The 14,433-nt window shown below is 41.1% G+C and overlaps 1 protein-coding gene across 2 annotated transcripts in view; it reads left to right on the top strand.

The window, feature by feature from the left end:
- slc8a2a (solute carrier family 8 member 2a) overlaps positions 1–8,304 on the top strand; it is a 104,422-nt gene extending 96,118 nt beyond the window's left edge. For both annotated transcript variants that reach the window (XM_033634520.2, XM_078172154.1), the window contains 3 exons: positions 1,543–1,642; positions 4,405–4,677; positions 5,608–8,304. In XM_033634520.2, the coding sequence (XP_033490411.1) occupies positions 1,543–1,642; positions 4,405–4,677; positions 5,608–5,984 (750 nt within the window). In that variant the 3' untranslated portion in view covers positions 5,985–8,304. The remainder of the gene's footprint in view (positions 1–1,542; positions 1,643–4,404; positions 4,678–5,607) is intronic.
- The last annotated feature ends 6,129 nt before the right edge of the window (positions 8,305–14,433 follow it).

The following is a 14,433-nucleotide window of genomic DNA, read 5'->3' as shown; positions in this document are numbered from 1 at the left end:
TCGGCGAATGTTGGGCCGTTTGCTGGCAAGCTGCGAGCATTTAGACACACAGAGCCGGATTGGCGAGTTGATCCGAGGTGCCCAATTTTCCGCCTCGTAGGGTAGACATATTGGTTTACACATTTTTGGTTTAAAAAGAACAAGGCGCCCTTACGCCACGGAAGGGGCTGTTGATGATTTGTGGGAGGAGCTGTTGATGACGCCACACGTGCGACCCACTGGTGGTGGATAAACAGGAAACAGCTGATAGCAGGAATGAGCAGCTAGTACAAATAGCAAGAGGGAAACACAAACCTGACAGACACTACAGTAAAAATGAGCAACTGGGGAGACAAAGAATTGCATGCCCTCCTGTCTTCACAAATGAAGAGGCCATTAACCGTCAAATGACGGGGACGGTGAAGGATGGGCCAATTTATGAGAGAATCGCCGAGGGACTGACCCAGTGATTCATCAGAATCGGTGCACTCCCCGATTTTGCTTTTATACTGCCAATGCTGAATCAAGACTGATTGGGCTTTCCTGCACATTTGCACAATTCCTGTTTAAAAAGGACTCTTGTCTGTCTCATTCTTGAGAATGCAATATCTTAAGATTGCCTTAAGGGAATTTCTTATAATTTGGCACAAATGTTAACTTCGACTTAATGATGAACTGATTCGATTTTGATAGTCAAAGGTCAAGGTCACTGTGACGTCATAATGTTCTGCAAAAACACTAATCTGGCCATTACTTAATGTCATATTTCAGGAACAGAAGGGGAGACATTTGATCAGATACTGAATTGGTGACACTAATCTTGGGTGTCCACCCTGAAACTGTGCTGATTGTATAGTTCTTCTGTGCTGTCCAGGGGATATGTGTGAAGCATTCATGTTTTCACACACATGGATGTTAACTGTAAGAGAAACTTGACTGTTGCGTGGAGGCATACAACTGTGGGGCGTTAATTCTAGCTGTAACTGCAAGCCTATGTGTAAATCTTCTTAATGCACTCACAAATATTTTATATTTATTCAAAAATGTGATGTAGAGCCAGGGTGTTGGTGGCTTAGTGGATAGAGCAGGCGCCCCATGTACAAAGGCCTCTTCCTTGCCGCAGCAGCCACTCAACTCCAGCCTGTGGCCCACCGCTGTATGCCACTCCCCTATTTGATCAAAACATTTTTACGTATTCATACATTTTAATGTATTCAAACAAGATGTTAATTCCAATTCAGGTATCATACACAGCTCAGTCATGCACAGCTGCAGTACGTGTGACCGTATTTTGACTTGATACATATTTGTCATATTTGTTTTGGATATCAAACTACAACTGGTCTGCATCAACCAGCCTACAAACCAGCTTACAAAAACCTTTTTGTGACCAACTTTTTTACATCATTATGCGGCTGTTATTCCCATTAATTCTCTTTTTATGTAACAACAGGTCTCAGCCTTCTGAGACTGAGTGACAGAAATGTGAACCCACCTGTTCTGTGTATATTGATTTGAGCTATGACTACCTGCGGTTCATTACTGACGTATGTGTTGTAACAGAACACAGTGGACAAACTCCTGAAGGACACGAATCTGGCTGTGGTGATTGGCACTCATTCGTGGAGAGAGCAGTTCATTGGAGCAGTCACAGTCAGTGCAGGTCAGTTTGCACTACGTTTGTATTTTGCATTTAACCGGGTAAACTTTGTGTGTTATTCATGTGGATAATGTTTTACATTTACTCAGTTGTGAAACTGGGTAAATAAATGTTTATAATGAAATGTTACAGCTGGTCAGGTCTGCGTCCTCTGTGAAGTTAGCAGGCCAGGGACAACATGCATTTCATTTACATCAGTTTGTAAATGTCTGATTGGACGTGAACAGGACTCATTTTTATAATACATGAATAGATTTACAGATGATAGCTTCACAAAAGGATGGAAAATCACCAGGTCATTGCTGAAACCTTCATTTCGTGTCTCCCAGATAAACCTTTGGTTATTTTTCACCCAAAAAATGTTTATTGAATCAGTTATGAATAATACTACTGTTTACATCAAACTTTTACTAATAATAATGCTTGATGTATATTTTAGGGACAATTTACAGATAAAATATTCCAAATGAATCCCACCTGACCCATTACTGACTGTCTTCAGCTCCTCATTCATTCGTTTAACTTGAATTAACATGAAATAATAAGTCTAACTTTGTGTGTGTGTGCGTGTGTGCGTGCGTGCGTGCGTGCTTGCTTGCTTGCTTGCGTGCGTGCATGCATGCGTGTGTGTGCTCATTCTGTTAACAGTTATAAAATCAAGCATACAGGATATTAATTTTCTGTATTATACGCAATTTAAAAACTCCATGAAAATCTCCAAAGCATTCACATAAGAACCATGTGACCTGCACACAGTGATGTCATTTCTTCTAGCAGGAAACATAAAAAAGGCAGTGAGGTATTCCATGCTTCTCTCATTAATTTGTACAGAGTGTTGCGGATACACCAAGAGTAGATCAATTATTTGTCAGATCTGTTATTGTGATGTTACCGTGAATCTCTTGTGCAATTTTTAAAAAACAATAATGTGGTGAAAATCCATAAAAGTCTGTTTTAGACATGCTATGTGGTATCTGGTTAACACAAGGGGCTCTAGTTTCCCGGCGCGGCGCAGGGTGGCGAACCCCGTGCAGAGCTAGTATCGAGCAGCGCAACCCGAGGCGCGCTCAGTTTGGTAGTTTGGCAGACCGAGGTGCGCTGAGATGGGTGTGGTGGCGCAGCAGGAGGAGGTGCCAACAGATCCAGCTTGGCACAGTGACAGTTTTGTGCCAAAAGGCTTCACCAAAGGTACACTAAAAGCTCGCCAGCTGAAACCAGGTCTACTGTCAGCACAGGCAGAGCGCAGCTGGTGTAAGCCGAAGTTTGGCTGACCGGCGGACAGTGCACACACCTCACCAAAACCTCACAGGCAGGTTTCCAGAATATCAGGCACATTAATGATGCTATAAATACCCAAAAAAACACTATTCAATGCAACTATCTGCAATCAGCACATAAATGTATCTCTATATCGACTGTCCCGTCACATCTGATGTCAGATCAAAAGGGATTGGCACCGTATGGCACGTTTGGCACGCGTAATGGAAACCCAACTTGATTTGATTAACACAGCTGCAAACTAATGAGTTCACATCCCTCTCAGCCAACCACAAACAGCCACAGCATCAGATAGGGAGTATATTTTCAGCATCTGTCATCTTAGAAAAGTCAGAAGAAAAGAAACAGAGTGAGACTATGAGAGCGAAAGAGAGAGCGCACGCACGTGCGCACAAGAGAAACGCAACTGTCTGATGCTGCTGCTCTCTTCTGTCATGGCAAATTGAGTAAACTCTCATTACGCCTTCGCGCGGCGCATTTAAGGGCGAGGAGGGGGGCTCATTTGATTGGTGTGATGTGTGTAAAACCCACTCCACGCCTTCTCTCCTCCCTCTTTCCGACTTGCGCAGGTAGGAGCGATGGAGGTGGGAAAGAGGAGTAACTGCGCCAGCGCACACGGTGTGCCAAACTTGCAAAATCCGCCTGGCCACACCCAGTTGGCAAACCGCAGGTGCACTGCGCCCCCTCCTCGCCCGGTCTGCGAAACTAGAGCCCTTGGAGTTAAGCAGTGGTGTAGTGGTAGTTGATGAGGTAGGTGTACTACTAGGTAGATAGGTAGGTTACTCATGAGGAAGTGGGCATACTCTCCTATATATTACAATGGCTTTTTAGCTGATAGATGGGTATACTGTAACTGGATAGAAAAAGAAGTGGGTATACCCCGTATACCTGAGTATACCCTCCACTGCACCACTGGAGATAAGGCACAAAATGGTGGGAAATGTCATCGCTGTTACCGTCAATTCTGTTAATGGTTCAAACTCTGTTTGAACAACACCCTTTAGCCTCTCTGTGATGCAGAGCTGAAACACATCGTAACACATGGTTAATGTTGTGAAATGGTCACAGTTACAGTTACAACTACAGTACAGTTAGGTTTAAGCTTACAAAAGAAAAGTATGTTATATAACTAAATGTGCGCGGCTATCGTACATAAATAAACATAAATAAGGTAACGTTAATTAATGTCATGTTAAAACAACACTGACTTTTGATTTCACATGGAACACTAACTGTAGTCTCCTGGGTGAAAGTCCTGTGTTTGTTTGACCCATCCATTTCTCTGTCTAAAGCCCAGTAATGTACATGTCATGAATTAACATGTCGTTAACATGTTAAATCATGTCTTGTTTCAACGGCACAAAAACCAGGGGAGTTATGTACTGGAATAAGTTATGGCTGTGTCCGAAATGTTTAACTTTTCCTTTGAAGCAAGGTTAGTGAAGGTGTGCTATTTGATTTCTCTTCTCTGTGTCTTCTTTAAACAGGTGATGGAGATGAGGAGGAGGGAGAGGAGCAGCGAATGCCGAACTGCTTCGACTATTTCATGCATATATTGTGCATTTTCTGGAAGATCCTGTTTGCTTGTGTACCACCCACAGAATACTGGAATGGCTGGGCCTGCTTCATAGTGTCAATCTCGGTCATTGGTTTATTAACTGCCGTTATTGGAGACCTAGCTTCCCATTTTGGCTGCACTGTCGGCTTGAGAGACTCCGTTACTGCAGTGGTCTTTGTAGCACTGGGGACTTCACTTCCTGGTGAGTGATTCTACTAATCAGTCACAGTTTTTGCAACATACAGTATATCCCTAACTAGGACGCGCACACAGTAATGCCATTGTTTAATGCCCTCTATACACTGTGCGATTTTAGCATCTTATAAGACTATTACATGTCACACTGTGAGACGAGAATCTAATAAACTTTGGTATGACGTCAAGTTTGATGTGTGCAGATTGTACGATGGCCGTTTACTACTGAATCGCAGGTTACGACATACATCAATATGCAACGTCATCAGCGTGCACTGCATCAGCGTCATCCATCTGCACCACCATAGGTAGCTGGCTCACCTGGAAGTTGCCGTTCTCCGCAATTTCCTTCCATGCAGCGTCTTTTTTGTCATGGTCACGCTAGCAGCTGGAGGAAACATCAAATAAACAAGGTTTCTGCTGCCACAGCTCTACCAAACTTTCCTCTTTCTGAGAGTTCCACAGACTTCTTTTTGTTCGTTTTACCTCCATGGCAAGCGATCATTTGTTTGGGTTTAGCGCCGGTGTCGCGGTGACCATTGTGTCATTTCCTGCTGCATTTCAATTGGTTGATTAGTAGACGTAGGTCGTAACAGCTGTCACACTGTGAGATAGTCATCCTAAATTTCTGACACTGTCAGAATTTTATCTCAAGTTATCTTTGGTCGCAAGACGTTGACAACGGCCGTCCTTGAACCTGTCTCACAGTGCGACGTAAGACCACCGTTTTAGAGCCATGACCAAAGATATCGCCGCGTTTCTCCCACGATGGCCATCTTTCATCTGGGACAGCCCAAAATTGCACAGTGTATACCGGCCATAAGTCATGTATTCTAGAAGTCTTAGCTAGGGTTATAAGCTCCTAAAGGAGATTGTGTTGGATTAAACTATTGAACTCCTGGCTATTGATTTATTTATTAATTTCACTTTTTTCCAGATACCTTTGCCAGCAAAGTGGCTGCCACTCAGGACCAGTATGCAGATGCATGTGTGGGAAATGTGACAGGAAGCAACGCGGTCAATGTTTTTTTAGGCATTGGGGTGGCCTGGTCTGTGGCTGCCATATACTGGCAAGTCAAAGGTAAGATCTTCCGTGTTGACCCCGGCTCACTGGCCTTCTCTGTCACACTCTTCACCATTTTTGCCTTCATCTCTATGGGGGTCCTGATGCTACGCCGGAGGCCATCCATAGGTGGTGAACTTGGTGGCCCGCAGATCTCCAAAGTCCTCACTTCACTGCTTTTCTTTGGACTCTGGTTCCTGTATATTCTCTTCTCCAGCTTGGAGGCCTATTGCCATATACAGGGCTTCTGAGAGAGCACAGCTGAGGAAAGTAATGACTGCACAAATACACATCACTAGGACATTCACCTACACAGTTCTGTTTTAGTAGGCACCACTGAGAAGACCTATCGTAACTTGACAACTGCTGCCATGGTTCATAAACAAATGTATACACACTACAGACTTTCACAGACAAATATGTGCATCACATCCACTGCAAGACAGTACAAGTCAGCAGAATTTATTGTGACTACACAGATGAATTTTCACTTAAGTGGACTAAATAACATGCAGTGACTGTTAGAAAGGAGAGCAAAGCAGGTCAGCATGCACTCTGTGAAGTCACTGGCTTTTGCTTGGTACTGGCTTGATGCCTGACGGCTCATAACCTTGGGTCTTGTTTCTCCTGGGGGCAGGGTCACATTAGACTCCCTGCTTTTACACAGTTGTGCAGTGTAAGGACACCTTACTGAGTGTATCATCATGCTTTTATCACAGCCACATTGTAACAGAAGCTGTGTTCAAACTGTCTCCAAAGTTTGTTGTCAAGCATTAACCCATAATTAGGTCTGTTTGACCAGGTAGAGTTAATAGGTAATGTTGTTTAAAGCAAAAGTGCTGTTGCTATGGTTACCTCCAGTTTTTGTACACAGATTTAGAACAATAGTAGTAAAACTGTTGGCCGGTAGTGTTTGAGTTGTCTTGGTGTAGGATTTTGAATGGGGCTGCCAGCCATTACAAGTGCTTTCTGTGGCTGTGGTATAAAAAACTGAGCACAGTTTGGGAGATAATCTGCTGTCGTGTAATAAATCACACTGATAAATCGTGTTTCTATGTTGAGTTATGTGACACAAGGTATTGTTTAGTGAAATGTAATGCACCTACTGATTCAATCTCATATTGATAATAAAAATGAAAGAAATGCAGTAATTTAATATTATAAATGTATAATTGACAAAGAATGAATTTCTATAAGAAGTGGAATGGGAAAAATTGTACATGGTATCTGCCATTGAATGTGACTGTTTGAAAGTTATGATTCATTCACCCTTGAAATCTTATCTGTGTATTTATCAATGGTGTAATTTAATGTCTTCGTAATTTAATGTATTTGATCTGATGTGAACAAAAATATATTGTAATTTGTTGTAAACTGTCATAATTTGTTGAAATTTTGAGATATTAACTGAGTGTGTCTCCACTGGATCACCTTCACTAGTTGCTCTTTAGTGCAGAATAATAATAATAATAATAATAATAATAATAAATCAGTTTTATATAGCGCTTTTCTAGATACTCCAAGACGCTTTACAAAAGAATACGCACAGAAACAGGCACTCAAACAAAACACTCAAACAAAAGGCAAATAAACAACACTATACACTACACTACAAAGGGACCATATATTAAGACAGAGAGCGGGTGGAGGATGAAGGGGGGAGGATTTTCAGATGCTGTAGGTGATCCTGAAGAGATGGGACTTAAGTTGAGTCTTGAATGAGGGGAGTGTGTCAGAGTTCCGGATGGCCAGGGGCAGGGAGTTCCAGAGGGTAGGGGCGGCGATGGCGAATGCTCTGTCCCCCAGGGTGGTGGGTCATCAATGCATACCGAGATACTAATGTCAAGATTTTTGTGAGGATTTTTTATGTCATTGAGGGCATTTATTCAGGTTTGGGGCACACTGACTTAAATACATGTTATGTTGTTAAAGTCTGTGTTCAGTGTTAAAGAAGATAGATTATGGGATTATTCATCCAAAAAATATGGATAGTGGCTTTAAGATTCTTAAAACCATAGAAATCTGGTGTACTTTATGGTAAATGTAAAATTTCACAAAGTGTGTTATCATAGAAAACGAGACCGAAAGTCATTTTTGTGGAGAAAGACCGCAACAACGCAGGAACACCAGTCATGCAGGTAAGATACCATATGCCAAACCAATGCTTAAGATATTAGGATGAGATGACTGGATCCAGTGCTGTCAGTGGGAAAAAATAAAAGATAGAGATGCAAGATACAAGTTTTTAATTATCATGTGCCCAACAATGAAAGAAGCAGTTGTCATCCAAATCACAGAAGTTAAAGCAAAATGAGCTAAGAAATAAAATTCAAGTTAAAATATAGGGCTAAATTACAAACATAAATATTAAAAGAAACTAATATAAAATTGTGTAGACAATATTTGCAGATGAATAAACTGAATGTAAACAAAAATGTAGTAAATGTCAGGTGTGTGTACCTCACACACACACGCACACACACACACACACACACACACACACACACACCTCACACCTGCATTGTAATTCACTGTCTTCACTGTTTATTGCCAACCTCAATCATTGTCTCTCCCCTACATGCACTTCTCCCTCTCTCCCCCTGACAGTACCTCTCATTCATATATATATACATATATATATATATATATATATATATATATATATATATATATAGTATATGTGTATGTGTGTGTGGATAAATAGATGTAGTAAGGAGGAAAAAAAAAACATTTCCATATGTTGGGGAACATCCTACAATCTTGAAGCCCTAATACACTGCAGCGCAGAATGTTGAGGTCGAACTTAAGGTGTGTGAACTTAAGGACATGTGCTATAGCAAATCTGCTATTGTGTAGCACAATGCTTTTGTTCTGCATTAACAACTGTAGCGCTGTATAACTTTTGTGTTTCTTGGTGAATAATCAGCAACTGGTATAGCATTCAACAGAAACCACAGTCTCCTGTGTGAGAAGCAGAAATACTATCTATTCCTTTACTAAACATCCTGACAGAACTGAGATCCACTGCTGCTGCTGCTGCTGTATACAATAATCCAATCAACCAAGATGACTGAAAATAAGCTTTGATTATTTTGTACATTAGTATGTGTTTATGCATATAGAAGTTGAGTAAGACTCGTGACTATTAAAAAAGTCTTTGATACTTTACCCACAAAACGACCATTTGTAAATCAGTTATCCATGCCATGTTATCTTGAAATTGAATACAACATTGTTTATTCTTGCATGCCTCTGCGGAAACATTGAACACATTGATTTATTTATTGGCTAGAGACTATGTTTAACTACAATAAAACAATATCAACACAAAACATTTTTAAAGTCCGACGAAGACTTGATTGATTGACATGATTTAGCACTACAATAAAAGCTTTTTAATACTTACCTCCTTGTTTTCTATATTTTTGAAGTGCCTGGATTGCCTTCCTGGGTATTCTATATCAAAACACCTATTTACAGGGGCGTCGGTAGCGTAGTGGATAGTGCCGGCGCCCCATGTACGGAGACGATGCCTCGCTGCAGCGGTCGTAGGCTCAACTCTGGCTTGCAACCCTTTGCTGCATGTCAACCCCCACTCTCTCTCTCTCACCCCATTTCAATCTGTCCTGTCCATTAAAGGCAAAAAGCCCCGAAAAATAATCTTAAAAAAAAAAAACACATTTACAAACTTTCACCCAACTCACACAACACAGTGTAATCCAAGTCTCATTTCGTGCCTCACCAACAAATGCATTTTTCCTAAAAAAAAAAAAAAAAAAGGTATCTTATTGGGGTCTGGCTTTGAAGAGCATAGATATGTTTCACTTTCAGTTTAGTTTTACATAGTGAGGTTTTAATGAAAATGCATGTGTTTGGTAGGTACAACTAGATGAATGAGACTTTGATTATTTGGATTAGTTGTGTAGGAGGAAGTTTTGATGTAGTTTTGCTGTTGTTAAACACAGCACACAATCAGTTAACAGATCAATATGTTCTTCCATGAGGATATGCGGGGGGAAAAAAACAATGTTTCCTTCACAAATTCAAGGTAACATTAATGGATATACAAGTGGTCATTTTGTGGGTGAGGTATTTCTTTAAATTCAGTCAGACAGTGCTGCAGGTCTGATTAATAATTCAATGAACTATGTAAGATTTAGAAACAGTTGAATTGGACAGGATTTGAACCTCCAATCACCAGTACCAAAGAGGCAAACAACTGACATGCACTGTAACTACCATTATCAGTCAGATTGACCTATTGTTTAATGAAACCAAAGGGTTATTTTTGATTGAATAAAGGATTTATTACTATAATTGAAAGTTGAAACCATTTTTAAATGAAAGTATGTGGGAAAAAAGGCTCCCTTTTGAAAATGACTAAAATAAAGGTCCATCCAGTCTGTCCAGTTGCATTTTTTTTTCAATATCATAATGTACATGGTATGATAACTGTCAACTGTCAAATCATAGTATACCTTAAAATTGGTATCCAGCTGCAAGAACAGCAGCAGTAGCATTAAAAGCAGCAGTAGTATTAGAATAAGTAGTAGCCTTAGACAGGAATCAAACAGGCAACCATCAGTTCCCCATGTTCTCATTAAGCCTACGTTTTCTGCAGAAAATGTATCCTCAAGTTCTATCCTCTTGCATGTTTGGAGCTACAGAAACCAGTTAAATATTAAAATGTTCAGCTCATTCGTGTTATTTACTTTTATCTTGTCCAGCATTTATACTTTTTAAAATATTAAGCTTTTTCTTAACATTTTTTACAGTGCAAAGTCAACTGGATAATGCATTTCATGCAGAAACATAGTGTGAATGCTGACAACTGAAATTTGTTTCAAATCATTGCTGGAAATGAAGAAATATGAAATAAACAGCTTGAAAAATCCTGAAGCCCAAATGCACTGGACTGCAGTAGTCTGGAGTTGAACCACAGACCTTGCAGGGTGTGAGGACACTGAGCACCACAGCATTATAAGATTAATTCTCCATTCTGTTGTGCAGTAACAACTGTGCTAACAACTATTGTCTTTCTTGGTGTATTATCAGGATATAGTAGGAAACGTAACTCTCCCAATATGGGAATTGAGCGCATCCCCCATGTGAAAAGCAGAGATACTGTCCACTCTGCCACTCAGCATCCTGGCAAAATCTGGATCCACCGCACCACTGAAACAGTAAAGGCAGTAGCAGTGATTTCACAAAATCTGTACCCCAAAAGCTGTGAGTGAAAATCATGATTGTTGTGTGTTGTGCTGGACCACATCCATTTCCGATTCTGAAATTAAAGTTCAAGACTTCTCAGTGGATCCTTGGCTTAGATAGCAGGGATTCCTCTTAATTTTTTGTATAATAACATCAAACTAAGTTAAACCAATTTAAGAGGGATAAAATAACTTTTAAAAGTTAATTCAATTTAACTTCTGAATCACAAGTAATGTTGAAGAGATTACATCTCAGGGGTCTGTCTTTTGACAAAGTAATGAGAGAAAACTCACTCAAAACATGTTTTCTTTCATTCTCATCCATTTTACAATGGCTCCAAACAAGAGGTTTGATTCTAATAGCCGCTGGGAAGGAATTATAGATTGCTCTTAGTATTTAACATTATTTGGAGAAAAAGGCATATAAATGAACATGAGCTGTCTATTAAAAAGAGAGAGGGGAGAGTTTTGGACTGCTAGAAAGATCTTAATGTGAAACCTACAAATGTCTGCTCACAATTGTGGAGTTCTAATTTCTATAGTATTTCTTAATGAAAAATATCAGGGGCCATATTCACAAAGCTTTCTAGTCTACAAGGAGCTGCGACTAGTGACAAATCTGAGAATTATGACATTTCTCAGAATGTCCCCTTCAAGTCAAGACTGGATCCTGATAAAGTTAAAGCTTTCACAAAGCATCAGAGTGGAGTAGGGTGGACTCTTAAGAGACTGAAGAGTTTCTTCAGCAGAGAAGAAAATAGTGGAAAGACAAAGGGGTAGGAGAAATATTCTCCAAACACTGAATGACAGTGAGTAAATAAAACATTACTGATCACAATAGAGATGTGCTCACATCTCTATCTCAACCTTCCATCAGCAGACTGATCACACTAACAATTACAGCACTTTGACAGTCTCATTTTGTGATGCAGTTCATTTCATTTCCACTGAGTGTCCATTGGGTGCATTCCAAATCACATACTTTTTCTTTTCACTTTTAGAAGGTACTGCAGCTGTCTTTACAAAGTAGGCTACATACTGTTGCATGCTGTATGCACACAATCAGAACATACTGTGGGCATACGATGGTCTAAAACGCGAAGCGCCAGGCATGCGGAGCATGGGTGTGTCCCAGTCACTTGCTAGTTAGACAACGCGTTTTCAGACTGTGCGCCATGGCGGAGAGTCTAAAAGGGTTGGACTTACTCTGTGAATTAGTCATGGGTGTGTTTTGGGCGTATCATTCAATAAGCCAATCAGAGTGTCACCTCTCATTCGCTTTAAAAGAGGCGCAATTGGAGCGCACGGCGGAGAGATAGTTAGATGGCGGACCTACCAACTGGAAAGAGTGAGCGTTTTACAGCTGAGGAGACGGATCTCCTCGTGCAGGAGATGAAGGCCCGTCAGAACCAGATCTACGGGGACAGAAGACAGGCACCCAAGCTCCCCGAGGTAAAGCAGGCGTGGGATCACTAATACAAGAAAGATCTTACTAAATATCTGTGGAATATTATTCAAACCTGTTTTCATCATATAACAGAGCACAGCTGTCAGGACTGCCGCGGAGCTCCCCAAGGTGCTGATCCTGCAGCTAGGACCTGTTGAGCGTTTTCTCCCCCACCCACATTTGTTAATTGTTTTCACATGTTTCCTAGAGCTGTGTTCTGCCTCTTATTTGCATGTGTGTCCTCTCTACACTCAGATAACAATATAATAATATAATATAATGTAGCCTAGTATAACATGTTAAAATAAATGCAATGTGTGGGCTTTGGTTTTCAATCAAAAAAAATGATTGATTGGTCAGATAATTTCACAATTTCATTTGTCATTATTACAAATTATGATGATCATTATTACTGCGGTTAGATCGTTCTGATTAATGACTGACCATTAAGACGTGTTTCTGATAAATATTTTAATGTGCACAATAATAACCTTTCACATTGTAATCATATTTTTATTTGTTATCTTTTGCATGTGTGGCTGCTCCGTGTGTCTGAGCAGAGTGCACGCGCGCTGTGCACCCGCCTAGAGATGCATATTACTAACTTGTTTAACAGTGAAATACTGCGCCATTGACTTTAGACCAGGTTTTTGTTGGTCACTGGCGCATTTGCTTTTTACATCATCTAACTAGCAACGCGCCATGACTGCGCCTGGCCACTCCTCATTTTTAGACCAACACACCCAGAGAAGCGCAAGTTCATTTGCTAGTTAGACGACGAGGGCGCAGGGCGTGAAAATGACAACTGCACCTGCATCTAAATAGCAATGACACTTGCGACATGGATTATGCGCCCTCCGCCGTCCGCTTTTGACCATCTAAATAGGGCCCTAGGTGTTTCTCAATGTCAAGGAAGGATCCTCAAATGGCCGAATTTGAAGGATGCTACATCATCGACCCAGAAGGACTGTTCCAATGTCAAGGATCCTTCCAAGTTTCACGAAGAACTGAGTCCTTCTTTCAGAGAAATTCGAAGGATGCCTGTGTGGATCCTCCGCTTGTAAAAAATCCCCACAGTGCTTTGCACAGTACACGATTTCCTGGAAGTGAGGGTGAGGCCTCCTCAATTAAACCTGCTGGAGCTTGGCAGAGTTTAGATAAATAGGCTATGTCATTTAGGCTATTTGAATTAATATCTCCACGAGTTTTTATCATACAAGCGTGGAAATAAATATTGACAAAAACCTAATGATTTAGTAAAAGTTTTTTAAATGAATCATTCACAGCAGAGATGGAGCGCTAAAGCCTGATTTATGGTCCTGTGTTGACTCAACAACGTCGCTACGTTGTTGCCGTGACGCCGTCGTGAACCCTTCGAACTTCTCCGTCACTCCGTTTCATTGCGGTGCAATTCACCGCCAGAGCGGTAGGAGGCTGCGTTCCTTTCCTGAGTGGTTATTGTCGTCTCTAGTTGATTCTTTGTTTAGCTTCCGGCTTTTCCGGTCACAGAGAAATGAACACGGAGCATGGACAGACGGCTCTGGCCGTATCCGTATCTGTATTGAACGTTGAGCATAAATGGGTCTTAATACTGCAACATCTACATCACAACAGAAGATGTTTAAAGATGGCGGGGATGGCGCAATCTGGAAATACGGAACCGGAAATGCGTTGCTACCAAGTAAACCAATCACAGCCCTGCCGGTCTGCGCTGGGTCTGCGTCGCTTCGACGTGTAGTTACATTTTTGGGGAGGTGCACGTCAGGCTACGCCGGGGGCTACGGCAAGCCTTCTGCGTAACCCCGTACCCTACGACGTAGCGACGTCGTTGATTCAACGCAGGACCATAAATCAGGCTTAAGTGTCCCCCTCCCTTCCGCCCCCCACTATTAACATGATAACGACTTGATAACTGCTTTCATTCTGTCTGTTTCAATATTATTTTTATACAGTCTATGGTTTCAATATGTGCATTTTTCAGGGGAATCGCGGTGAGAACGGCCACAGTAAAGACATTAGAATATCCTGCGGTCAAAGCATCAC

Source organism: Epinephelus lanceolatus, chromosome 11 (genome assembly GCF_041903045.1).
Source record: "Epinephelus lanceolatus isolate andai-2023 chromosome 11, ASM4190304v1, whole genome shotgun sequence".
Lineage (NCBI taxonomy): Eukaryota > Metazoa > Chordata > Actinopteri > Perciformes > Serranidae > Epinephelus > Epinephelus lanceolatus.
Note: the sequence above shows the minus strand (reverse complement) of the source record. Positions and strands in the feature narration are given on the sequence as shown.